This window comes from Aulonocara sp. 'chitande type north' Nkhata Bay, linkage group LG12 (assembly GCF_057382095.1).
Source record: "Aulonocara sp. 'chitande type north' Nkhata Bay isolate Kocher_YH1m ecotype deep benthic linkage group LG12, A_spYH_male_GT1.1, whole genome shotgun sequence".
Lineage (NCBI taxonomy): Eukaryota > Metazoa > Chordata > Actinopteri > Cichliformes > Cichlidae > Aulonocara > Aulonocara sp. 'chitande type north' Nkhata Bay.
In genome coordinates, this window is record NC_141355.1 from 4499338 (window position 1) to 4526981 (window position 27644).

The 27644-nt window shown below is 40.6% G+C and overlaps 1 protein-coding gene and 1 long non-coding RNA gene across 3 annotated transcripts; both read left to right on the plus strand.

Annotated features, from left to right (window-relative positions):
- Positions 1 to 354: 354 nt before the first annotated feature.
- Positions 355 to 2126, plus strand: LOC147316700 (uncharacterized). The gene is made up of 3 exons (XR_015131642.1): positions 355 to 1099; positions 1185 to 1296; positions 1377 to 2126. It is a non-coding gene; the product is annotated as an uncharacterized LOC147316700 (long non-coding RNA).
- A 13604-nt stretch (positions 2127 to 15730) lies between these two features.
- On the plus strand, positions 15731 to 26535 carry atad1a (ATPase family AAA domain containing 1a). 2 transcript variants are annotated; one of them, XM_086313258.1, is made up of 10 exons: positions 15731 to 15855; positions 16266 to 16466; positions 16725 to 16823; positions 16893 to 17013; positions 18877 to 19077; positions 19461 to 19567; positions 19681 to 19770; positions 20409 to 20459; positions 20702 to 20874; positions 23264 to 26535. In XM_086313258.1, exons 2-10 carry the CDS (start codon positions 16293 to 16295, stop codon positions 23391 to 23393), a joined length of 1146 nt encoding a protein of 381 aa, XP_086169384.1. In that variant the 5' UTR covers positions 15731 to 15855; positions 16266 to 16292; the 3' UTR covers positions 23394 to 26535. The 2 variants fall into 2 exon arrangements, with proteins under 2 accessions (XP_086169384.1, XP_086169383.1); XM_086313257.1 differs by having other exon boundaries at positions 16725 to 17013.
- Positions 26536 to 27644: the final 1109 nt, after the last annotated feature.

Below are 27644 nucleotides of genomic sequence, written 5' to 3' on the forward strand. Positions count from 1 at the left end.
TACGAGTATTGTTGCACCCCTAATATATATATATATATATATATATATATATATACACCAGATGAAGGAAATCCACTTTTGACTGGCTGTGTGACTGTCTCAGAGATGTTTGGCTCTAAAATTATGCCCTTGATGGATAGAGAGAACGTCTACCACTTAAAAGGGAAGAGAGAGCAGCATGCCGCTGTTTGGAAAATAACTGCCTGAGGGGAGGAATGTTTGTGCCATTTTAAGCTAGCATCCCATCTCAGGGCCCTGTTTCAGGAAGCCGGTTTAGTGGAAAAACTGAGTAAGTATACCCTGAGTTAACGAAAACTCTGGGTTTTCGGTTTCACAAAGCGAGTTCAGCTGCAGCCTGAGTGAGTCACTATGACGACACACTCCGTGAAGCTAACCTGCCCCCTAGCAGGTTTACTACAACTAACCCTGACTGTCTCCGCCCCTTTGTCGGAAACCTGACAGTAGGAAGTGTCGGACATGGCGTGCCACTTCCTTGAAGAGCCAGTAGATCGTGAAGCCCAAATTCTCCGCAGAGCTCTCCGCCGGGAGAGAGTGATTAGAGCGCGTTTGGACATTTTATCATTTCCTGATGATTTTCTGTGCGAACGTTACCGTTTCTCAGCACAATCTATAATTTATTTGGATAACATCCTCAGGCCATATATTACGCATGTGACACATCGCGGACATGCTCTCAGTTCATTACATATTATTTGTATTGCACTTCGGTTTCTTGCAAACGGGAGCTTTCTGTATAATATTGGTGACGCTGAGCACGTTTCCAAGGCTACCGTCTGTCGGGCAGTCAGGAATGTTACAGTTGCACTGAAACGTCTCCTGTACTCGTCTGTGGTGTTCCCCGGTCATAGACCCACAAGATTTATCAAAGAGGGATGCCACAAAATTGCAGGTATCAGGATGACCAAAACTTAATGTATGATGTGGTGATACTTGGACTACTACTTAAATTGCACATTTATTTTCAGGGTTCCCAGGCGTGATTGGCTGTACAGATGGCACTCACATTCCAATCATTGCTCCTTCAGTAAATGAAGGAGACTATGTGAACAGGAAGTCTTTCCACAGCATTAATGTACAGGTACATAGTTCCCTGTAGCATGTCAAACTAACAAATTATTTCATCATAGTAATGGATGCTAATTTGTGTTCTCTGCACTGTGAAGATCATATGTGATGCTGCCAACATTATCACAAATGTGGAAGCCAAGCGGCCAGGCTCTGTCCATGACTCACAAATATTCCGTGAATGTACACTGAGCACAAAATTTGGACATGGTGAGTTGAGAATACTTTAAAATATATAAAGACCAATTGCTTCAGGGACATTTGAACTGAAGTGTACCCTTCTGTCTTAGGAGAGTTCACTGGCTACTTGCTTGGTGATAGGGGGTATCCATGTTTACCCTATTTGCTTACCCCTTACCCTGACCCTGAACCGGGCCCACAGCAGCGATATAATCTGGCTAATTGCAGGACAAGAGCCAGAATTGAAATGACTATCGGAATGCTTAAGGCCCGGTTCCAGTGCCTGCAAAGACTCAGGGTCACCCCAGAAAGGGCATGTGACATTATTGTGGCATGTGTGATTCTTCACAACATTGCCACAATTAGAGGAGAACACTGTCCTTCTGAACCAAACATCAGCAGTGATCCAAACCATGAACATCCTGACCCTCCCACGGACATACAAGATGGAAGAGCAGTCAGAGACACCATATGTCACAATCATTTCTTTTGACCCATCACCTCAACATGTTGAAAGAAGAATAAACAGATTTTTTTGTTCAACTGGCTTTATTGGTCGCCTGTGTTTCCTGTACACAAAGTATTAAAAGATGTAAACCTCATAAAGTGTCTCTGTTGCTTCCTCCTCTGTAACAGCTGTCAATGTTTCTTCATTATTTTCCTGTAGTAAAGAAATAGACAACATTGCTGTTCTACTGTAAACTCATATAATCTGTGGAGTATTACTCACAACTGCATGTTGGTCTGGCTCAACAGGAGGCTGCACCAGATGCAGTACACCATCACCATCAACTGATAGAATATGAGGTTTATACAGGTCACTTATAACTTACAAGGGACCAAATGGCAATTAACAAACATACCAATCACCTTACACTTCATTGTCATTATGCTCTCAAAGACAACCAAGGCTGAGGGAAGGCAAAATCAGTCGGAAAATAACTTCACTACAAAATAATTCATTATGGTAAAGAGTTTATCAAATGAATGTGTCGCACTGCAAAGGTGACTGTGAAGAAAGGATGTATGCACATCATGTATTATTTTGAATTTACCCCTTATGTAGGCACTTGTGTCTTGCGGGGTTATTGACTCAGAGGATGTCCCCGCAGAGATGCCTTCGGCCACAGGGCGCCCACTGTTTTGGCTGAGGGCCAACTGCTCAGCCTCTGTGAGTGGTGGTGGTGGAGGACCCCCACCTGTTTTTCGGGCCTCCGCTTTTTTTCTGTTGGCTATAACGGGTCACATTTGAGCATACAGAGTAAGCAAATATGTACTTGTAATGTGCTCAGATAATTTCAATAAGTGCTTACAGAAAGAAAATTAATGTAGCCTCTAACTGCAATTGATTTACATGGGACAAACAGACCAAGCACTATGGCTCATAATACAATTACACCTCACCTGTTTGGACTATATTTTTATATTTCATTTTTACTTGCTGCCAGGCACGTTTGGGGCCTGTTGGGTTGCACCTGCGCTCACATCACATCACAAAATAAAATGTATAAAATAACAAATAAAATAACATATGATAAAATAACGTGTTAAATGGGTGGAAATCCCTCGATCAATGTTTAAATTAACACTCACGCATTGACTCTGTCGGCTATGTTTTGCCATGCATGCTTTTGCAGCTGTGGCTGTGTTACTTTTTTCCGCGGAATTTGCATGTTATCGGCATATGCTGCCATCAGAATTTCGGCCTCAAGCGCTGTGAAATACATTGACCGCGCCTTCTTTCCCTCCGTCTCCATGGTGACTCGCTTAATCTGTGCTCCGCTTATCAGGGCTTTATGTATCCTCGTCCGCGCGCTTCACTTGGGGTTAAAGCAACTCCGCGTTGATTGAACTAATTGTTATCAGCCTTTCTGAAACGGAATATTCCGAGTTGGACAGTTCGGGGTTACTCAACCGTGAGTGTCGTTTTTCACTCTGAGTTTTCCAAACCGGCTTCCTGAAACAGGGCCCAGCTCTCTGATCCATTAAACCAAGCTCATCCTCAGACTTTGTTTATATGAGCAAGCCTGTGGTATAGTGGCGGGCACACTTGCCAATACGGCCTATCTCAGTCTTTCCTGATCCAAAATTTTGATTCTTTCAGCAGATTTGGTTGAACCTGGGATCACATGATTAGTTGTGCGTATGGTTACGTGGATCTAACACCTGTCACTTCAATTCAGAGCTGCTTTGATGCTTTTTTATCAGAGCGTCGGCCTGCTCCCTGCTGTTCTTCATCTGCAGAACTGCTGTCTGTTTACAAATCGTACCAAAACTGATGCAGAGTAAAAAAGGGTTTGTTTTGTTTTAGGCTTAAAACTTTACCTTTTGATAGGTAACCATGCTATAGGTGTTGACTAATGGGAGGAGGGGGAGACATGCTGTATGCCTATATGCCACAACTGATGACCATTAATCTTTGCATTTTTGCTTCCACTGTATGCATTTCAAGTGCAATCAGCAAAGAAACTTTACCAGAATTAAATACATGGCAGTGATTCAGGACCATAACATCATCCCCCCCACCACCACCACCACACACACACGCACGCACACACACACACACACACAATGAACAGCAACAAGTAACAATAGTTAATAGTTAATGCAAGTTTACTTTTCAAAGCATCTAAGGTTTAATTTTACACTTTACCTGGGGACATATGCATATTTATAGCTCACTTAATTTATGAAGGCTGTGCTGTGCTAATTGTCTTTTTCTTTTTACTAGAAATACTGTGATTTTTTTCCATAATCCATAAACTGCTTCTATGCTGTTTGATTAACTGTAATGCAGAATTATGAATTCTGCCTCCTACTTTTATTTGTGAGTACTCCTTTAGTTTACTGTAGTCCTGCTTTTCATCTGCATGCCCAAGGCCTTGAGGCATGAGCTCGGCTTTCCCTCGCTATTTATGAGAGATTAATGTTTTTGTTTAATTTCAGCCATGGGGGCAGTTGGGCATTATCAAAAAATAACCCTGAGTGAGAACCATTTAGCTTCTTACTTATGGAGTTTTAATATATTTCATGATGATGTGAATTTAATGATGTGTTGGCCCATTAGCGTTTTTGTAACGATAAAAGAGTGTGATTGTTCGCACCTTATTGTGGGATGCCGGAAACATTATAGGATTAGATAAACATTTTGCAAAATGCACACATTAGTTTTCTTAATGTGAAAGTTGAAACTGCTCTCATGTCTGTGGGGCTAAATATGCCAGCGGAGAGTTAGCATAGCATATAGAAAAAAATGGGTAAACAACTAGCTATCTACGTACAAAGGCTAAAAAAGGAAAGGAAGACAGGAAGTACTCGTACACTATCTAGTTTGCTGTGTGTAACAATGTGAGATATTGGCGCACTGACTTGCTGAAGTTTTGTCCAGACTTACCTCATTAAACTTTTTTGTTTAAAGCGTGATTTCAGGACTCCATCAGGTTTTCAAAATGTGCACACAGAATTGTTAAGGTTACACTGCACACACACATGCCAAGATATGTTAAATTTTCACCTAATAGCACTTTGGGAATCGCCTTGTTGGTGCAGGAATACCAAGTGATGCCTGTCAAATGTGTTATCTTTTGCATTTCTCATTGCTAAAGAAATGAGAAGAAGCAGTGTGTTTTTGCAGTTGGCCCTTAGTAACAAAGTGCCTGTTCTTTGTTAAGTTGTTAGTAGGTCTTGAGCTATATGCCTTTGTTATGCCAAAATCAGAGGTCACTATCAAATATTCCTCTGAACATGTTCAAGAAGCCAACGTCCAAAGAAATACTTTGAAAAACATTCAGGAAGCCTGGAGAACGATTACTCAAGACCATTTTAAGAAAATTGCAAGAAAGTTGGGCTCATTGGAAGCAAAATCTAAAGAACGAGGGGTGGCTCAAGACTTTTGGGATGCAGTGTAAATCTGATCCACAATCCCTCTGTAAAACAGCCCTGGAAGCACTTTAGTTCAAAACCTCACTGATGTTGGACAGGTCTGGGCCCGTTTTTTGATTTAACTGAGAATTTAATAAAGAATGTCAACGCAAGTTCCTGCTCTAACACATTACTGAAAGTGAAATAAGGTTTATAAAATGCATTACCAGTTTTGGTTTGGAAATGTTGATGCTTATTCACATCTTTTTGGGTGCAAATTTATTCCACTGGCCTCTTCGTTCAGTTTATTTTGTTAACATTCACAACAGTGTAGATGACATTGATTTCACCTTGTGAGTATGTCATCAAATCAAACTGTGTTTCTACTGTCATTTATTACCACTGCATCTACCACTACAATTTCGTAAAGTCTTTGTATCTCTTCATAACTTTATAACTTTGTGGGGATGTAAACAATACAGTAGTCGGGCAAAGGGAGCATTTTCCACTCACTTTATAATCCAGTCTCACACTGTTTTTAATTTATACAGAATTTATGACTAATTAATTTTTTTTTATGTTACAATATTTTGATGTATGAGATATCTGAGGACACTGTTGTTGTGCGGTTTTCTTATTTCTGCTACATCAAAGTGTGAAGTCATATATCTGAAGTTCATGCACTTCCAGTGACTATGAAAATGAATAAACTTCATTATTCTTGTTACACGGATAACAGAAAACTTGAAATCTTAAAATGAATTGAAAATTACAATATAGATCATTTGACACAAATCAGTGTGATTGTTACATCTTAATTCTGAGCCGTGTCTTAAATATCTTTAGAGAGTCACAGAACATAAACATATTGTTGGCATGACAGTATGAGAGGTCAGCATTCCTTCACAAACTCCACAGCAACCCCGTCACTTAGCAACAAGAGCATGATGGAGAGAGCCAGGACCTCTTAAAATAGTCCTAATCCACTTCTCACTGATTTTAAACTACGATTAGAAGTACTTTTCACTGTGATGACCTTCTGAGAGTATAATCACAGTCTGTGTAAATGTGTTCTCTTGGACGTGGAGGCTGACCAAAGGCCCCTAATCCAATCCTTTAAAAAAAAGCACACGTTTCTTTCGATGTCCTTCATATAGATAGAGAGATCATGCTCCACCTGGAACTTAATAACACACTTTTCCAATGCAAAGTAATTGATAACTGGTTTACAGAGCTAAATCTTAAGAGCTTTAAAAAAGTAGTTTGAAGGATGTCTCACCTCTCATCCAGGAACCTGGAGCAGCAAGTAGCAACGGACCAAAAGCAGATTGATGTTCTTGTTTAATGTAGAAGACTGTTTAGCCCACGACTCTGTTGATGTGTGTATATAGTTGTACGGCTGTAAGTTATTAGTTCTCTTGTTGCCCAGGGATGGTATGATGAGCTAATACTGGATACCACTGCTTTAAAGCACTGCCTGTAAATGTCCAACCTATATGAGTCCTACAGAAACAAAAATAAAACAATTGTGTCCAGACAACCGACCGAACAAAAACTGAAAACTTCCTGTCTGTGCTCTGAGTCCCTGGAGGTTGAGGTGAAAAATATTGTGAACAAGGTCAGCGTGATCAGACGTACCTCATCTACCCGCCTTGAGCCTGGCAGTGACAATTTCATCTGGGGGAAAATTGTCAAAAATACTGTGATTCCCAGAGGCAGCAGGCAGCTTAATGGCCACTGCTTTTTTTTGCCTGATGATCATCGTGCTCTCATATCTGCGTATTCTCCTGTGATTTAATTTTCTACAGTCTAAAATGAGGCACACAGTCTGGCCCAACTTCAGTCAGTTAACCGTTTTCCGCATCTGTCATCCAGGCATGAAGAGTTGAGCGAAGATTATCAAGACTTTATTCAGTCTTCAGAACAAATGGCTGTTATGTCATACACTATATGCAAGAAACCTGCACATTTTAAATATGCCTTCAGAAAACAGCGAGCAGTTACTATATTAATGTTTTGAAGAAGAGATACATGTAGAAGAATCAGAATCAGAATCAGAAAGGGTTTTATTGCCAAATGTTGAGCGGGTTTACAACATTAGGAAATTGCTGCGGTGCTTCAGTGCAAACATACTGTTATAAATTAAGCTTAAATAGACATGAAAATAAAAATGAGAATAAGAATTAAAAGTGCTAAGTAGATAGATAGATATATACATGATATATACATGAGTGCAGGTGGTGATCAGTGCCAAACATGGAATGATGCAGTGAACAGTAGTAAATGATGCAGTAGTAAATAGCAACGTGCATCCCATTGCATCCCCATGCACGTGTCCAACGATATGTGGTTAGGTTAAGTGGTGATTCTTGGCCATTTCTTATGAGTGTAAATGCTTGTCTATCTCTGTGTGTTAGCAGGGTACTCTGCTTCTTGCCATATGGCAGTTGGGATAGGCCCCTGCGATGCTAATATGGATACACAGATGACGCACAAGAAGTAACAATAAACAACTTGGTTTTGCTAAATAATACATTTAGACTCCAGGTAATTCACAGCCACACAAAAAGTTACGACACACAATTTTCAGCTGGCAAGTCAATGTGTTCACATCGGCCCATATTCCTCAACAAAGCCAAATGCACATGACGCCTTGCTGGATGCCTTTTGAAAGCAATTCTAGCTACAAGGTTATTTTAGTACACAACACAGAATATTTCTCAGTGAAGTGGAGTGCACCATGCTTATTGTTTTGGGTTTTATTTATTTTTTTAGAGTCAATCCTACAATTTAATTTTCCACAATAGTGCAGCCTCAAAAATACCAGGAGAGTGGGGAATAATTTGAAAGAGCTATTGTTGATGAGTGGCTGGTAGCGACATCACATTGGAGTGAACTGTTGTGTTTTGTGAAATGCTGTTGTGTTTTGCACCTCAGGGCAGGGTTAGCAGCTAGCTGGTGAGCTTACACTGTAGCAAAAATATATAGCAGTTCAACAGCCACCAGAATTTGTTAAGAAGCAAAACAGAGTTTAAAATGTTTTTATAAAAACAATTTCAGTCATTTGCATTTCTCTCTCATTGGCCTTATTTTCTCTTAAAAGGGCAACATGGACACATTGAGACAAAAAGATTTAATATGCGACCAATGTCCACAACTGTGGATGCACTAGGATCGGTGTAATCACCAAGAAAGGGAGCCTTACCTATTTCCATTCTATTTTTAAAAGAGGGCAGTGTTGCAGTTGGTAAACTTTACTTGGTGCTGTCACAACCAAGCCAAGGAGTAAAATCCAGACAGCCAGCAGTTAAGCAGGCATCTACAGCTCAGATATGTTTAGCAGGGAGAGCAGGCAATGGCAAGAGCAGGAAGAGGAAGAGTGAGCTCATTTGGGCTGCCAGCCAGTGTCCCCTAGGCTACATGAAACACTGATGGACTTGATAGATTGGTTAGAGTGCCAGGGGGTCTTTGCTGAGCTGAGCGCCAACCAAGCTCCAGTGCTGGGAGGAAAAATAAATCTGGCTGACACCAGCTGAGTGAGATCCGCTCCATGCAGAGGCTCCATCCAGCAGCTCAGGGCTTATCGGGGAACAATCAAAACTTAGATTGTTTTTGAGGATAAATATGCCATGTGGCGGTGGTCTCGGGTGGGGGTTAGCGGGGGTCGGGCGGTACAAAATATGGCTTCTGATTTAATATCGTGTCAAATAATAAATAAAGAAATATGGAAGGATATTCATTATCTTTGGACTTTGATTGACGTGAAAAATGTTCCATTATTTCGGATCTGCCTGGGGTAAGAATTGATGCATCAACTAAAAAATTAATGGCGAAGCATCCACACCAGCCACTTTATTTGTGCTTCACGGAGACAGCAACAGCAAGCTAGAAATTATTCCTTCACTTCAAATACACATGCAGAGAGTAACACATGTATTGTTTTTGGGTACATTTAGAGACAAAAACCACACATCCACCTGTCAGGGAGGGCGTCTCGCTGTGCCTCCAGGTCCTATGTGGCAGGAGTTTTAATCAGCCAAAGTAAATGTTGCCTCTGGATCCCCAAGGGTGGAGGTTAAGGGGGGGGGGGGGGGGGGGGGGGGGTGAGAATGGGGAAGATGGAAGTGTGTGTGTGGGGGGGGATGCAGGTAGTGACAGTGATGTGCCCGCCCTCCATTAGGCAATTCTGGTGGTGATGGAGACAACACTAAATCTGCTGATGGAATCTCTGCAGTGCAACAGATAGGCTCCCTGCACACATCCACCCATCTCCACCATCCGTCTTCCCCCAGATGAAATATAATGGAGAAAATGGCCGATAGGTGATGGAGATTGATTCAAAAGAAACATGAGTGTTAATCAATATTGTTCCCTGTGCAGCCAAGCAACACAAGACTCCCCCCACAACTCGCGCACCACCCACTGCTTACCCCAGGGTAAAGTTGGGTGCCATCGTGCTGCCTGTATGTAATTTATGATGAAGGTGTCACTCAGAATGATATGCCACAGCTGAGGGAGCCCAGCTCATTGGGAAAATAAGAGCCTTTTTGTCCGCACAAGGGTGGGGGGAGGAGGGGAAAAAGTTGCTTGTGCTGTTCAAATCTGTTTTGTTCGAGCGATGATGGATTGATCCAAGAAATCCCATAAAAAGTTCGAACTGAGTGATGCATTTAAAGTGGCTTTGAGTGACAAATGACACAGAAGAAACGTTCTCAGGCCTCCGTTGCAAAATGGAGTTTTCATTCATACTTATACAAGGGGATAGTTTGGCAATATGGGGAAAATGGGAAAGTGTTAGCAGAGAAGATTGATACCGTGATGCATCCTGGCATCAGTACGCTACAGCAGCCACACACCTGCACGCAGCGTACTGAGCAGAACGTCCTAAGTAATGCTGGCACATGTGCTGAGAGTCTGCTGCCTATACTTTGAGATTTAGCCTAAAGCTATGAAAACTATTTTCTTATCTAACCATAAACAAGAAAAAATACGCATATTTCTCCTGTGAGGAGAACCCTGTGTTTCTACTCCCCCTTCAAAGACACTCCTATTTCTTTTGACTTGCACACAAAGGGAGCTTCATATTGCATCACAGAAGCCTATAGGTAACCGTCGAAACTCTGCAGTAACAGAAAGTGATAATCAATAATGGATATGTGGCAGGTCATAGCTCAAGAGCAGGAGACATAGGGTGAGGTAACCCCTTTTTTTTAATAGTCAAAGTCAAGGAGAGGATGCTGATGCTTGAGTTTCCGAGGTCAACTACTCCACATGACAACAAGCAGCAGCCATGCTGCAGGGGTTATGGTATCAGCGGATGAACAGCAAAACGGGGATTGTAGAGATTAAATTTTATTCCCACTGTCACAAATCATTTGCATGTCATGTGTAGCAGGGAGCAGGAAACCTCATGCAAGTGTTTCATTCTTGGAGGATGTCATTTTGCCAACAAGGGCTGAATGGTATATATACTGACAGTCCTCTCTGGCAGTGTCTACCCAGCAGGCTACTCTTTATCTGCACACTGAATGCGTTCTCCTTTATTTATTCATTCATTTCCATGTGGCCAAGTGCTGTCACTTTGATGAATTGGAGCTGGGGCTGGCCAATTGTTTTCACTCGACGGGACAAGTCTCACATGCTCTGAACTTAAACGTCCTCCTTGTCAGAGTAGCTTTGCCACTTCTGTGCTTTTTCGAAGCCCACATAAGGGCTGCCACCGTTTGCACACGTACGCAGACACCAGCCCCCACTATCTAACTTCCCTGGGGTGTTTCTTATTCGAGTTTTCCTGAGGAATTTGAGGTGCTCATTTCAATTTCATCTCCTGCGTTCACACCGCTTTATGTCACGTGGAGATTATGGACCCAGCAGGTCCAGCTTCTCCTGTGAGGATGTCATCCTGTTGAAGTGGTGAGGTTTTCTGGGAACATTTGCTAATCAACCCCCACCCCCACCCTTTAAACTGGATTCCAGTTCACTATGATAAATCAGTCTGAACTTCTCTTCCTGAACTGTAGCCTTTATTCCTTCTCAGGATGTTCAGGTGAAAATATCACAAATGTCAGAGGCAAAGGAAGAAGAGGAATATATAATAAATAAAAGTGAAGTTAAGTTTATGACTGTCAGGTTTTATGTCATCGTTAAATTAGGTGTCAAGTCAGTATGACAGCAGTACACAGAAAAGTATTCAGCACCTCAACAATAAAGACGTATCCCACCAAACTACAGTGTGCACAGTGTACAGAGCCCTGTTTAGCACATATATGTGCAAACATTTGACACAGGCGTTAATTCAAGTTGACATAAAATAATACCCAAACCAGTTCAGTGTGTTTTGTATAAAGTGTTGCATGTTGCCCTTTGTAATTCCCGTGCAGGCGTGACATTCTCCCGGAGGTCTCCACAAACACTGCCGCTGCATGTCATTTTAGAAAGAGATAATCAGGCCCAACAGCCTGTCAACGATGACAGGTGATAACACATTATAAGTCTGCGTTTACGGAAAGAAAAAAAGTGTTGAAAATCCATCTCATGTGATAGCGCTGTATCTGCGATCTGTGTCTCCGGGTGACAGAAATCAGCTTATGTTACCATTTTCAAACTTTCACTCCATGACAGTAACTTACAGTCGTTCTGCTAGCCATCTCTGGAAAACTTCCCTTTAATAAGACACTGTGTCAAGCTTTCACATGTCAGTTAATATACCTAAATGTTTTATTCGGTTACACTATTATTATTTGTCTTTTTAATCTTGTCACTACTGTTATTTTGGTATATAGATAGATAGATAGATAGATAGATAGATAGATAGATAGATAGATAGATAGATAGATAGATAGATAGATAGATAGATAGATAGATAGATCGATAGATCTGAACTGAATGGGATAGCATGTCACTGCTGGATGCTGTGGCAGCCATGCTGGTTCAAATCCCCAACAGTGTCAACAGCAAAGCACCCCCACACCATCACACCTCCTCCTCCATGCTTCACAGTTGGAACCATACATGTAGAGACCATCTGTTCACCTTTTCCACGTTGGGTGGAACCAAAGATCTCAAAATTGGATTTCCACTAGTCTAATGTCCATTCCTTGTGTTTCTTGGCCCAAACAAATCTCTTCTGCTTGTTGCTTTTCCTTAGTGGTGGTTTCTTAGCAGCTATTTGACCATAAAGGCCTGATTCACACAGTCTCCTCTGAACAGTAGAGATGTGTCTGTTACTGGAACTCTGTGTGGCATTTATCTGGCCTCTAGTCTGCGGCGCTGTTAACTTGCGATTTCTGAGGCTGGTGACTCGGATGAATTTATCTTCAGCAGCAGAGGTGACTCTTGGTCTTCCTTTCCCGGGGCGGTTCTCATGTGAGCCACTTTCAATGTAGCGCTTGATGGTTTTGGCAACTGCAGTTGGGAACACATTCAAAGTTTTGCCGGTTTTCTGGACTTGCTGACCTTCAGTTATTAAAATAATGATGGACTCTTGTTTCTCTTTACTTAGCTGATTGGTTCTTGCCATAATAGGAATTCTAACAGTTGTCAAATAGGGCTGTCAGCTGTGTACCAACCTGACCTGCACAACACAACTGAGGGTCCCAGTCCCATTAAGAAGGCAAGAAATTCCACAAATGAACCTGGAAAAGGCACAACTGTGAAGTGAAAACCATTTCAAGTGACTTGATCATGAAGCTCATTGAGAGAAGACCAACGGTTTGCAGCACTGTCAACAAAGCAAAGGGTGGCTGCTTTGAGGAATCTAAAATATAAAACATATTTAGAGTTATTTATCAATTTTTTCATTGCTAACTCCATAATTCCATATATCTTGCTTCATAATGTCTTCAATATGTCTCTACAATGTAGAAAGTATTAAAAATAAAGAAAATCCATTAAATGAGAAGGTGTGTCCAAACCTTTGACTGGCAGATTATGTATGGAATATTTACCCTGAATTCCTGGCTGCATTGATCCATTAAACAACGTTATTTTCACATCAGAATGTCTGACAGAATCTAAATACCTAATCTAAATGCATGGATTGATGTGCCATTGGGAACGTCTTCTCACCTGCCTCAGGTGATGGAAGAGAAGGTAAAAACAAATTATCTCTTGGCTTTTGGGGGGTATTTTCTATGTGTCGCCAGTGCTGGAGTAACCACACTGAGGCCTGCAGATTTGAGGAAACAGTAGAGGGTTGTCTGTCTGGAACTACAGCTGTTATCATCCTTCTCTGGCAATGTCGGCAGGTTGTCGACTTGTGTGAGTTAACTTGGCAAAATGAACAAAGAGTGCGGGATGCCTGAGGAAGCCTCAGCCTCATGTGAAATCCTTTTGTTGAGCAGTATCGAACCGAGTCTCACCCAGACATCCATTCTTTCATGTGTCTCTTGTCTGTTCATCCCTCTGCTTTTCATCCATGCCAAATGACTATGATCGGCTTATTTGTCATATGACAGACATGAATCATTTATACTACGTCCCTGAACAGTTATCAACGGGTAGGTGCCAAAAAAGGGCAAGCAGAAGCCAGAGAAGCACTGCAATTAAAGAGAATAAATGAAGGTTACGCATAGGAAGCAGGCTGCTGATCTCGTTTCTTTATGACCACAAATGCCAGAATGTCTTTTTTTTTTAAAAACTAAAATCATAACAAAAATCACAGATAGATAGATAGATAGATAGATAGATAGATAGATAGATAGATAGATAGATAGATAGATAGATAGATAGATAGATAGATAGATAGATAGATAGATAGATAGATAGATAGATAGATAGATAGATAGATGTTATTTAAAAGTAAAACCTTGCACTGGCAAGCAAATAACTCACTCCCCAATGATTCCTTATCCTGTGCAGCTCCAGGTAATTTCTCTTCCTCTGAGACCAAAAGGGTAATTAAATACTGTGTGTGACCAGCATTTACTTAAGTGTTTAACACTTTACCTTGTGCACTTAAAAAAAAACTAGACTAATCCCATTATCCTTTTGTCACACACATAAAAAAAATCAACTAATATAAACTGAGGGAAAAAGAGTGGTGCGGTGGAGCATAATGACAGAACTATTATTACTCGGCAAGGATTTATATCTCTAACAGCAAAACAATCACTTGCCAGACTGTTTTCTCCAAAGAATGCAATTTTGGCATGTGAAAGCTCCAAGCAGCTAGCTTTAGGTTTTACTTCAGCCTCCGCATCGTGGAGGTTTGACAGGGAGCTGAATATGTTTTTTCTTTCTTTCTTTTTTTTCTTCTTTTGTTGTACTCCCACCCGCTTGAGAGCGGTTGTTTGGGCAAGGTGCAAGGCGTTGTGGGAATGTAGAGCCCCGGCTGCACTTTGCAGATACACAAGCCTGCGCTTTTATGCCCAGACCCATCAAAATGGCCGAGTCAGGCTGCTATCTCCTGGGACTTGCTGCTGCAGTACAGGGGGATTGAAGCTTTTCATGAAACATTTTCACAGCCAAAGGTGTGCAGAATAGCAGCCTGTGCGCCATTTTCCACAACAAAGGTGGACTTAACTTCACTGGATGGTTAAAGCTGTAACCGTGCAGAATTTAATTCTGCATCCAATTTGGGCAACTAATTGGTCTACACAGGGTAGAAGCTTTGTAAGATTTTACTTAACTCAAATGGGGAATTAAAAAAAGTAAAATTTTAAAGGACAAATTCTCATTTTCTGGAGCATTATACAAAATGTAACTAATCATGCCCAAATGGTGTGGTAAGCTGTGCCAGGCTGTTGTTTATTTGGATCTCAGGTTAAAGCAGGAGCTGTGTGTCTTGCAGAAATCTGGGTGTTCATTAAATCATTTGATGTAAAATTTTGTAAATTAAGCAGTTCTTACATAATTAAAACAGTTTTTTACACTTTTATACTTTATATTTTTCTTAGTTGTAATACAGTGATGAAAAACAGGGATTCGTTTGCACAAAAGCTCCAAAAGCATCATCAAATTTAACTTGGACTCCGTGACAATTAACAATCCCTCAGGCACATGTGTGATAAATTGCTTGTAGGAGAAGGCCATTTGTTACAGCCTTATCTTTGAGACTGCTGTTTAGAAGACTGAATTATCCATTATCAGACCGTGCTGAAGATGAGTGGAGACCAAACACAGATTACGGCTTGAGATTTGTCCTATCTTTTACTAGGGTACATTTGCATGAAGCATACCCCAGGACATGTTTGGGTGTCCAATCACAGTGTTTTCTAACAGATCCCAGACACCCACAGAAAAGCATTTCACCCAAGAGCAAAAAATACTGTAGAGCCTTTGACTTTAAAACATAAAAAAACAAAGAAAATCATTTTAAAATCGTGAAAAAAAATAGAGATTATGTGATTGGTTATTATAAATTATGTTAGCTACAGTGTTCCATGATGCTGCTGACATTTTTGTACAAAATATATGTAAAGCTATTCCTTTTATAAATGTAAGCTTTTACTCAGTTCAATCAACATGTCCACAACTGACTTGCCAAAACTATAAATGTTATTTCAAGGCTCTTACCTTTCCCTTGGGGAGTAATAAGAACTACTATTTCTGCAGCACTGTAAATGCTGTCCATGCTACTGATGCGTGAAATAACTGTGTGGACGTTCTGCCATCCAGTGGCTAACTCTGTGAACTCCTCATCGTGCTTTCTGGAACTAAAGTGTTTGTTCCTACCCGGACGTCAAAGGTTGTTGCACAGTGAATACATTTTCGTTACGTTCCCGTTTTGTAAGTGTCACTATTTTGTCTTTTATATCATAGTAGAGGTTACGTTTAAGCGTAGCAGCACACGTAGCAAGGGTGAGACGTTTTATTTCGCGTGAGGTCAAAATTTCACGATGTTACAAACACAGTTTGCTGCTTTCAAGTTGAAGCTCTAGCCTGTTAGCTTTAGCTTCCCCGGAGAAGCTAACCTGCGAATTGAGTTCATTTATTCCAATAAAAATGTGAACCACGAATGTAATTTATTTACTGAAATAGCGACATTGCGTTTGCATAAACATGACCCGCAGTCCTAGCTTAGGCATCATAAACCTAATACAAGTGAGAGCTTGTTTAGCCTTATAAAAGGCGAGAGCTGTAATTGACCTTATGTGGTTGTAATAACTTCGTTTGTATATTTCCACCTCGTTATCCAGCCAATGGATTGACATCAGCCATCAGAGATGCTGCTGAAAGATCTGCCCAGGGAGGCCCTGATGCGGCCGTTGTCTAGGAATGAAGTGGTTGGCATGTTGTTCAGGTTGACCGTCTTTGGTGCCGCCACGTACTACAGCATCAAATGGGTCTTAGATGCAATGGATCCTACCTCCAAACAGAAAAACCAAGCCAAGAAGAGGGTATGTCATGCATCAGCACACATTATAAACACGCATCTGTAAAATACCGTAAGCTCAAGGTTGATGCTGTTATTGAACAGTGTTCCAGAAATGCTGCCAAGGTCAGGCGTTTTTCCTGGCTCACAATGCAGCAAGCACTATCTGTTCTTGTACATTCAAAGCATGATGTAAAGATGCTTTGAGATAAAAAGAAAGATTGTGCACAATGTCTGTTATCGTTTTGTGTCTTCAGCTAAGAAGTGTTTCTTGACCCCTCAGGCAGAGCAGCTGATGAAGAGGATTGGTGTTGAGGGGATCAGACTTACAGAATATGAGATGAACATTGCATCTCATCTAGTTGATCCACAAACTATGAAGGTAACGGTTGTAATCATCAGTCTTTTTTATGTTGCTCAGAGATTTATGAATAACTTCACCTTCCTGCAGGTATCCTGGAGAGATATTGCAGGTCTGGATGAAGTTATCAATGAGCTTCAAGATACAGTCATCCTGCCCTTTCAGAAGAGACACCTTATGGCGAATTCCAAACTATTTCAGCCCCCCAAAGGTACCACAGCATGAAATCTAATCTAATCTGGAACTGATCAGATTTTACGCTGACTCTTTAAACAGGAACTCTTATGCTTTTTTTTATTTCCTCTCATGTTGACGATAAGGACAGTGTACATGCAAGCATTCCTTCAGACTTCTCTAAATACTGCTATAAGTGCTGACAAAGGATGAACTGAGGGGCTGCACCAAGATTCTGTATAAGATAAATAAGGCTTATTTTTAACTGTGTCATACAGTGCTACTGTAGTAGTGTCTGTGATCCAGCTGCAGAGACATTTAATCTTCATGTTCCCTTTAAGGAACATAGAAGGTTCAAATTTGACATACAGAGATAAAATATAACAAGGTTGAAACAGTTAAAATTAGATACATTTTTAAATTAGTTTTTGGGAGTGGAAAGCTAGTTCATTATGTAATTCATTGGTTAATGCTAACTAACAGAGTCGAGCTCCACCTCCTGACATTCAGTTTTGCTGTAGCCAGAGGACTGACAGTCACTAATAAAAGAGCCCATAGAGCTATATTTTTGTTTTCAGGTAAAACCAAATTTAACTCTCTGTGGAGGATTGATATTTTCCAAAGTATAATGGATTTTTACTCTTGAGTTTTCAGTTTTGCTGTGTGAGTTGAAGAAAATGACAATTTGGCAAGCAGTTGAGTCAAAACCCCCTAATGCAGAGAGACACATCTCAGACAAGTTGAGTTCATCAGTGAAGACTGGTTTCAAATTATTGGCAGTCTATCTAGTTTTATAGCCTAAATGAAAACACAGTTATTTGCACATTTCTGCCAATCTTTCGGAGAGTGATTGCAGTCAGACTGCGATTATTTGGAAATCGGCCACCAAGCGACCTGAGCAAAGCCTTGCAATCAAGAGCAGTCACTGTAAGTACTTGCAATTGATCCCCAAATGCTAAAAAAATCACTGTAGTCATTAAGCAAACACCAAGCTTTCTTAGTTGCAAGGAGGTTGCCATCCCATTTCTACTCTGGTGTGACTGAGCTATTGTGTGAATGGGATTTGGTTTTTCTAGTCATTCAGAAATCTTACTGTAAATGCAGTCTAGCTTTCTATAACCTTGTTCTTTGTGTATTTTACTTTGTTTCTAGTGAGCTGTGTTAAGTTGAGATTAGTCAGTTGCCCAGTGAAGATTTGTGCATGTTCAGGATCATGAACTCAAGTTTAAAAACCTTCAAATTACCCTTGAATTCATCGTGAAAAATCAGAATCTGTAGCTCTGTAAGACTGAGAACAAAGTTACTGTTAGATTTTAAATGTCCTTTTTCCCCATCATGAACATTAATGTGGATTTGCATCAAAAACTAGCTAACATGAAATTACCTTCTGAAACTGTGGTTATAATTTTCTAAGTTTGTATTTTTGCCATCCTCTGCCTAATCACTGTCAAAATATCTACCCAGTGAATAGCACTGCGATTTTAATCTGCCAAAAAAAGCAGGATTTATCCACTTGGCAGCGTGACAGTGAAAGATCACTAAGAGGAATGTTTTGCTTTCTGTGGATAGTCTTTACACATAGCTTCAGGATGAGTCAACCTCCAAAATGAGCTGCTTTGGGAATCAAGTTCAGTCTCTAGACTTCAGGCTTTGTTTGTATCGCATCATTTAAAACAAACCAAAAGGAAAAAAATGCTTCTGGGACGAGATCGAGCCAGATTTGATACACGTGTTGCAAATGTCAGTGCAGTTGCCAGTGAAGGTTAAAACGAGTCAGGTTAAAATTACAAAGTCTATAAACTGCAGAAGTGAGAGTAAAAATCTGTTTTGTTTTTGTTCAGATATTACAAGATGTGATGAGAATCACTGTATTTTAATTCTTTACTTTTCGTCCTCTCAGGTGTTTTATTATTCGGTCCTCCGGGCTGTGGTAAGACTATGATTGCCAAGGCAACTGCCAGAGCGTCGGGATGCAGGTTTATCAACCTTCAGGCCTCCACGCTGACTGACATGTGGTACGGCGAGTCACAAAAGCTGACTGCGGCAGTCTTCTCGTTAGCTGTCAAAATTCAGCCTTGTATTATCTTCATCGATGAGATTGGTAAGCTTCATTTGCAGGACGCATGTCAAAAGTGTAGAATGTTAGTTTATTGCACTAGTGGATGTGAGCTAGCTTCATTTTCATTCATTCAGATATGACAGATATTGTTTAATTTGCATTACATTCTTTCCATGGTTTCTAAGTGGATTTGACCTTGTGATCGATATTGCAGTGCCCACAATAGCTGTAATTTAAACAGAATCTAAAATGTATCTTGCCTTTTTGTTAATCTTGTCTTTAAATTATATGAGTTCAATATAAATACGTTAGCCGAGTCCTAGGCACTCATTGGCCCCACATACTGTGTCATAGTCACTGCTGCAGAGCTGGCCAAGTTAGCAAGATTAGTCTTGTGTAAATGTTTTCTATGTGCTGCATGTTAGAATCATTTCTAAGGAATCGCTCCAGCATGGACCACGAGGCCACAGCCATGATGAAAGCCCAGTTCATGAGCCTATGGGATGGCCTGGACACCTCATCAACCACCCAGGTAACACAACCAGAATGCTTTCTTATACTGTAATGCAATTGCCAGAAAACATTGCAATGCAGCAGGTAGTTCCTGTGAAATAATGTATTAAAACTGTGATTCTCAAAATTTAGGTTATGGTGATGGGAGCCACGAACAGGCCGCAGGACCTGGATCCAGCCATTCTCCGCAGGATGCCCACAACTTTTCATATCGGCTTGCCGGTAAGATGTGTGCAAATACACAAGGAGGCTTTATTCTGTCTACAGTTGTGTCCATATATTTCTGGTCACTGACAGTTTTTACCCCTCAACCATAAAAGGCTGATAGGGGATTATTGTCACCCCAACAGGTAAGCAGGCAGGGTGGACACCCAAGTTTGTGAGTGCAATAATTTCTGAATAAGGCAACGTAGGATTTTGAAATTCAAACTTTAGGTCCATCTACTACAAATCTCAGACAAGTTTGAATTTCAGTGACCTCAAGATCAAGACCAGAGGCCAAGCTTTCTGATAATCTTGTGAACACCATAGGAGAATCTACTAGGAGCCTGAGGGGTAGTACCTAAAAAACCAGCGCATGTAATATCCACTAGGGATTCACTGGCTTCTGATAACCAAAAAAAATCCCTGAAAATGAGTTCACCCCTCATCTTAGAGACCTCAAACTCAACACTACACTTACTCGGCTTTCCAGCTGTACCTCTGCCAGGTTTGAAATGGATCCGATGAACACTTTTCAAAGTTGGAGAACAGCAGAGGAGGCACATGCAAGCATTCCTGAATTTATGCAGGAGATGTATGATGATAGGCTAGACAGCAATTTACTTTCCTAATATGAACGACTGTCCTCTCCTTTGCAGAACACAAGGCAGAGAGAAGACATCCTGAGACTCATCTTGGCAGGAGAAAACGTAAGATGGTTTCTTTTTATCTTTATCAACAGCAGAAGAAATTGTTCAGCTCTGCTGTTATCTTGTTCCATTATCATAGACTCATTTCACACCTGTATTTCCACTGTCACTTCACGTTACAATGAATCAGATCACCCATGATTAGTTGGCATTTGATTGGCAGCAACAAGCACAGTTCAAAGATTAGTGACAGCTCAATTCTGTATAATCATCTCACATTGCTTGACGTCTTTTCTGCTCAGCTGAGCAACGCAATAAATCTGAAGGAGATTGCTGAGAAGACAGAAGGCTACTCTGGGAGTGACCTCCGGGAGCTCTGCCGCGACGCTGCCATGTACCGAGTACGGGACTATGTCCGCAAGGAGCAGATGAGGCAGATCGCTCAGCAGCTGCAGGACTGCCAGGAGGAGGAAAGGTATGACTCATATTCAGACACCCACAAGATTTCATAGCACTTGTGTTCACTGAGCTTCAGTGACAGTTTGTGACTAGACCAGGCTGTTTGTTTGTTTTTAAAGCACATATTACATTAAGTGATATTTGTACTGGTACACAGCCTCACATTCAACTTCATATTCCCACAACTATACCATTACATCCAGTTTTCTTCACAGATATTCACACTTCAAGACCGCTCAATAGTAGTGATTATAATACGACATAAAAGGAAGGATGATCTTAATTAAAATGATTACATCCTGATTCCTTACATACACAACTGTCAGCATCGCACAGTACTGTTATTAAACTAGGCACTGTTAGAAATGGATGACTGGTTTTTATTATCTGAGCATATATAAAAGACTTATAGAAAAGATTTGTGAAAATGTCTGATCTGGGTAAGCCTTTGTTCAGCTGTTGCTAAGCGACTACTGAAACCACTGTTGGTGCAAGCCATTGTTGCTGAAAGAGTATTTTTAACTTTTAAGTGTTGAGAACTCAAAAGCATTCATGGATAGGCTCTTTCCAATTATAAAACCAAGGAAAAAGAATCTGAAGGTGATGGTGAAGTGAAGGCTCTGAACTAAATCACTGTAGTTCTCGGTAATCATTGCGATAGTGAAATCACATATTTCACACAGGATGGTAGGGGTCTTCCAGTTTCAGTGTGCACATTAATTCTTAGTACGTGGAGTATGCAGTGTGTTTGCAACAGAAGTTTATATCTTATCTCATTCAGACAGTTTGCATCCTGTAAGATAAATCTTTTACAATCAGTGACAGATTTTGTGAAACAAGAGAGTGAAACATCAGGCCTTGGGGTGCAGAATCCAGCCCACTGGAAGGCTTTGGGAAATGTAAAGGAGAGCATACATTTTGGACTTTAAATTGAATTTTAATTGAATTTAGATGGGAGTGGGGGGCTTACACTGGATCCACAGTATAAATATATAAATAAATAATAATAAAAGGGAATTTTCTGTAAATTAACAAAAACTTTCTGCTTCATAATTAAAGCTATCAGGAATTTTAGTGTGATTTTACACATGTATTTCATACAGTTTAAGCCCAAAGAGTTGTGCTCTTTCATTAACCTTCCGCAGCAGTGTTTCTGTATTATGTAGAAAAACAGAGCTATACTGTTAAACTGGGGTTTAGGTTTTTCCTTTTTTCCCTTTATAAAGATATCTCTGGGAATAAAGGTGCAGGTAAACGTCTTTACACTGACAGGAAGGAGCCCACTTCAGCTCAAACTGAGCTGTGTGTATTGTAAAAAAACCAAACAAAAACATTTTATAGTTATTTTTTATTTTATAGCAAAGAGAGCATATGTAAGTGTCTACATTTCGTTTGTGAAACCTTTGGAATTTTCCATGACCTAAAACATGAGATTTGAACAAAAGTCACAAAATTAGAAAAACATAACACATTTCAAATTATTTTTGTATTTATTAAGGAAAATGATCCACTGTTGCAGATCTGTGAGGGGTGAAAGTATGCGTGCTTTCAGTATTTGGTGTGACGCCATTCTTCAAAATAGCTGCAGCAAACCATTTCTGGTAACGGTCGGTCAGTCCTGCACTTCCACTTGGAGGAAATTGAACCGATTCAAACGCCCAAAATAGCTTCATCTCGGGGTTGAGGTTTTCTCACAGCTGCTCAGACGCCTTCCACGTCTTTTAAGTTGAATGCAGTTGGATTCGGGCCGTCCCAAAACTTTATACTTCTTTCACCAGTCTGTGGTTGAAGTACATTCGTGCTAAGAGTTGGTGACGTACTGCGCGGCCCACTTTTTCTTCAGACCTCAGACAGATGTCCTGACATTTTCCATTACAATCTGACATTGAAATTCAAAATGTGTTGCTCCATCATGGCCCAGATGCTGCAAAACAGACACAAACCATGACAGGATGATTATGATTATGCAGTGCACAGATGGAATTAGGTTATTATGTTGGAATGCAGTGTTTTCCTCTCTTCTGACAGAAGAGATGGGTTTTTTATTTGAGCCCCAAAAGATGCTATTTTGGGCTCATCTGTCAACAAAACATTGTTCCAAAAGCCTTCTGGCATGTCTGTGTGATCTTTAGCAAACTGCTGACGGGCAGCAATGTTCTCTTTGCAGCCCTGCCATGCACACCATTGTTGCTGGGTTTTCCCTGATGGTGCCAATGTGAGAGATCAATTTTCTACTTTTAGGATTTAGTGTGGAAATCTGATGCTTTAGGTCATATTCATGTGGAAATCCATAAAATTTCTCCTGCGACTCTAGTACATGTCGTACGCTGTGTGCAGTATAGAAGTATAAACCTGCTATTAGGCCTCTGTGCCTGACCTCTGATCTCTTGTGTCCTTGGCTCCAGACCTGTGGATGAGGAGCGGTTGCGACCAGTCACTCAGCTGGACCTCCTCTTCGGCCTGGACAAGATGAAGGAATCAAAGAAAGCCACAACCTTCATGCTACCCATCGTATCAGAGGTTGCTCTGGATTAAACACCATCTCTGGACCACTGAGGAAAAGCGAATTCTTCCAAGCTCTGTCCGCAGTGTGTTCCAACTTGCCAAGCTGAGACTCTGAGAGTGTTAGAGGTGTAGTTGAAAAAGGCAGCAGACAGACATGCTTTTCTTAAACCTAGTTTCCCAGACAGGGAGTTATTCTGAGCATGCTTATCTTAAAGGACACACGTCATGTGTACAGTTACAACATATTTAGAGTCATGAGGTCAGTCTCCTTTGAAAAGCACGCAAGGGCACTGTGACAGCTTGTTTCAGAAGAATACAAAGCAAAGACCATTTTAAAATCACCAAATGATGATGATATAATGATGATGTTTGGGAACTTCACTGTGTGTTTTCAGATGAAGGTAATCCTTCGAGTTCCAAATCAGCTTTTACACCAATCTTTGATCTTTGGGGGAGTTAAAAAGAGCAACCATCTAAATCACTGTACAGTCATATTATCCCAACACTCTGGAAGGAACATTTCAGCTTCACTTTGATGCTGTTGAGTCACACACAGCGCATGCTCTGCAAAAGTTCTTATATGATAGCAAAGTGTCCAGCAAACACTAGGAATTTTAGCCTCAGGAGTAGCAGTGTCCAGAGAAAGAGGCAGGGTCAGACAGTTGTGCACGCTCTACTGCATTACTCTTTAAAACAGAAGATTTACGTTTTACTATTGGAAATCAATTCCACTTCCATTTTGCAACCTGTGTCGTCTTTATTGATCCCTGTCAGATGATAATGGAAGTAACTGTCACTTTGTTTTGGTTGATGTACTCATATTTCACATTTTATTTTCCAATGGCGAATTAACTTTTTTTGTTGTGGTTGTTGTTTTGGGGGTTTTGTTTTTGTTTGTTTTAGGTGGTTGGTTGCATCCTTACCTTGGAAAGTAAGACGAGAATGCATATACCTCATTTGATCCTGTAGTTATGTATTACTCATGTACAGTTGTTGCTCCCAAGGAGCATTTTGAAGAATATTTCATTTGAAATTATTTAAGATATAAATGTCTACTGCATGTTTTTAGATGTAAAATCAGCTCTTCTGTAAATGGCAACAAATCATGGTGTAACTGTAAGGTTCACAGGCATTTGGTGATGGAATATAATTTTGTAATTTGGCCGCTGCGCACCACCACAGTGGGTTTGAAAGCACTGGTGATGTGATTAGAATTGTAGAATTTCAGGTTTAACTGAGAGTTGTGCAACAGTGTTGCAAAACTATTTTAAAGCCATTTTAATGTGTTCATTTCCAAAAAGTAGGAGTAGCTGGGATATTTTTTCTTTCATTTACAACAGTTATTGCACATTTTTAAACTCAAGCCTAAAAGAAACCTTTTTATTCTTGTGAAGAAAATGCCTGAGCATTTGGTCGTGGGGATTGCTTCTACACACACTGACCTCATTACTTGAAATTATGGCCATGTTTGATGTTTTCATCCAGTACTGTGGCATTATAACAAATAATAGGTCCTCTTTAAAAGCACACTCATGGCCTCACTATTTCTCGCCAACATCACACTCTTAACTTCTGTTTTTCAGTCCTTTCTCCACTCCTCTTACCTGCCCTCTTTTCTTGTGAATTAGGTAACCTTAGCCTGCTCACTGAGGAGGACGACTAAACGAAACGTGAGTCTAAGACAACAAAGATCTCTCGTGGCACTGTTAGAGCAGTCCTACAAGTGGACAATATTACCTCAGTAAACAGACTTTTGCTTCTTTTGGATCTGCCAGTCCAAAGAGTAGCTGAGGGCAAGTGGCACAGTTATCGCGTTGTTTTAAAAACCAAAACTTTGTCAAGCTTTTGAGAAAGCGCCAGCAACTGGAGCTCCTGACCCCAAACACAACCTTCACTCTTCTCTAAAAGCAATCTTTGTCTGTGTGTTGTTATTTACAAGGGACTCTGACATGTCTGAATGCAAATTGCAAAGCACTTACTTTTCATGTGGAACGAGGGTCACTGTAATAGAAAATACAGCTGTAGTGACGAGTGATGTGATCCAGGAGCAGCAATAAAAGAAGAATAATGACCATAATCATCATCTTGTAAATAAAAGTAGGAATGTATTTAATTGTTGGATCAACAGTCCGTCCTTTTCAGTAGATCTGTGGTTTGTAAAACTGGAAGCAAAATGTTGGGTTGGAGTTGAGGCCAAGATTGAATAAAGCTGAATGTGATGTATTCCCCTTCAGTGCTGTTTTTATGCTGCTTTAATGTCTTTTTATCGTTTCCTCTTCAACCCAGAAAAAAGGCCACGATGATTTCTCCTGGTTAATTTAGCCATTCGTGCTGGTAATGTGAGACTTGTCGGACTATCATTAGTGAGATCCTATTATGGTGATCATTTTCATGTCCTGTTCTGCGCATTATTTAATCAAGCAGTGACAGCAGTTTTCATCCACTGAACAACACATCCAGGTTTTCTGTTGTCAGTTACTTTATGGAGAGCATGGTTTTCACATCCAAATGCTTCCCATCAGCTGTCAGTAGGAAGTTGTGTCAAGCTATTCTGACTCCCCTTTGTATCAAACTCGTTTTTTTGCCGTATGCTCACAGCATGTGTTTATTGATCTATCTGTGGGTCTCGTACAGACCTCCTTCCCACACAGTCTGAGTAGGCCAGGGTATATTTGCCACTAAGCCACATGGTGGCACAGTATCTTCACCATGTTGTTACTGAAGCAGTTGTTACCGACTTATTTTTATTTAGAACAGTTTTATAACATGGTAGTACAATGAAACGGAGAAAGTGGTTTGTTTCTCCCTCATTGGTTTATCTAGTGATAGTTGGATATGTGTTGCTTTTGCTTGGAGCGCCTCAGGTGACAGTTAAAGGTCAAAATGTTGCCATGTGAACCAGTTATTGTGTCAGTGCTGCTTGAGCATCTTAGTTGCCTTTCGGGGAGAAAGGTGGCACCGATCCAAATTCTTTCCGTTAGTGCAATATCACAGCAGATCCTTCGTCAGTCATGTTGCAGAAACGTGCATATGTGTGTATGCCGAATATGAAAAATATCTTTAGTTACCCTGAACATAAATAATATCTGTTGTCGACCAGCAGTTCCATTGTGTTTCTCTTTTAACATAAGCATATAAAATAAATGCTGCTTTTCACCTCAGTGTGAGTCTACTTCATCTTGTTGTGTGTCTCTTTCACATACAGACAAACATCCCAACTTGAATCTGGTGGCAAAAAAGCAGTCAACCTACCGGAAACCCTGATTTAGTGTTTAGACAATTTATATAAGGGTGACGTAGATCTATCAGTGAGGACTGTTTATATTCTTTTTTTCTTATGGTCCAAAGAGCAGAAAAGCATAACATTTTGTCAGGTACTTCACTGGAAGTCTGAATTTATCATAAACTGTTTGTAATTCTGTGGCTGTTCCAGTCAGTCTGTACCCTTTAGGCATGCAATAATAAGCCATTGTTGGCCATAATCAAGCTCCTGCTCTTTTCACTCTGTTGCTGTTTACTTTATTGCCATCATCTAACAAAAGCCTTGCATCTCTTATGTCTACTTTTCAGGACTTTGACAGCCAAACAGTTTTAAAATTACATCTGAGTTTTAATGGATGTCCAGACAGTTTCTGAAAGGTCACGAAACTGGAATTATCCACATATGAGTACGATGCAAAATCTTATCCAGTGAGTGAATAAAAGGTTTTCAAAGTTTCCATATGGCTGCTAGTACATAATAATTATCCTACTTTCAGCTGCCCTCTCATCTCAAGGGGTCACCACAGCAGGGAGCACAGCATGTTTGATTTGGCAGAGTTTTACACTGGATGCTCTTCCTGACACAATCCCAAACGGGATTTGTGTTGACAGCCTTTAGCTTGTCAAGTGATTGTGTTAAGCGCTACACTAACTGTAGCCTAGTGCATAATAACCCACTGCTAGACACCCTCAGAACTCAGACTGCACACACACACACAGAGTTGAAGTGGATGGATGCTTTGCCACATTCCCAGACGAGGCATCCGGATTATAACCCTAAAATTTAGCCCTGGCCTTTTTTTAGCAGCACCATGAGGCTGGCATTTTGTGTTTTGAGTGAAATCTCTTGACACTTATTGATGGATTGCTAAACTTTACTGCAGATACTGGACATACCTCAGATGATTCCTAAAAATACTGATACTCCTGTACATCTTTATCTACTTGTCACGGTCTGTGTGGGGATGTGAGGAATGAGGACCCAAAATGCAGGACTTGACGATGAAGGCAGTGCGTTTA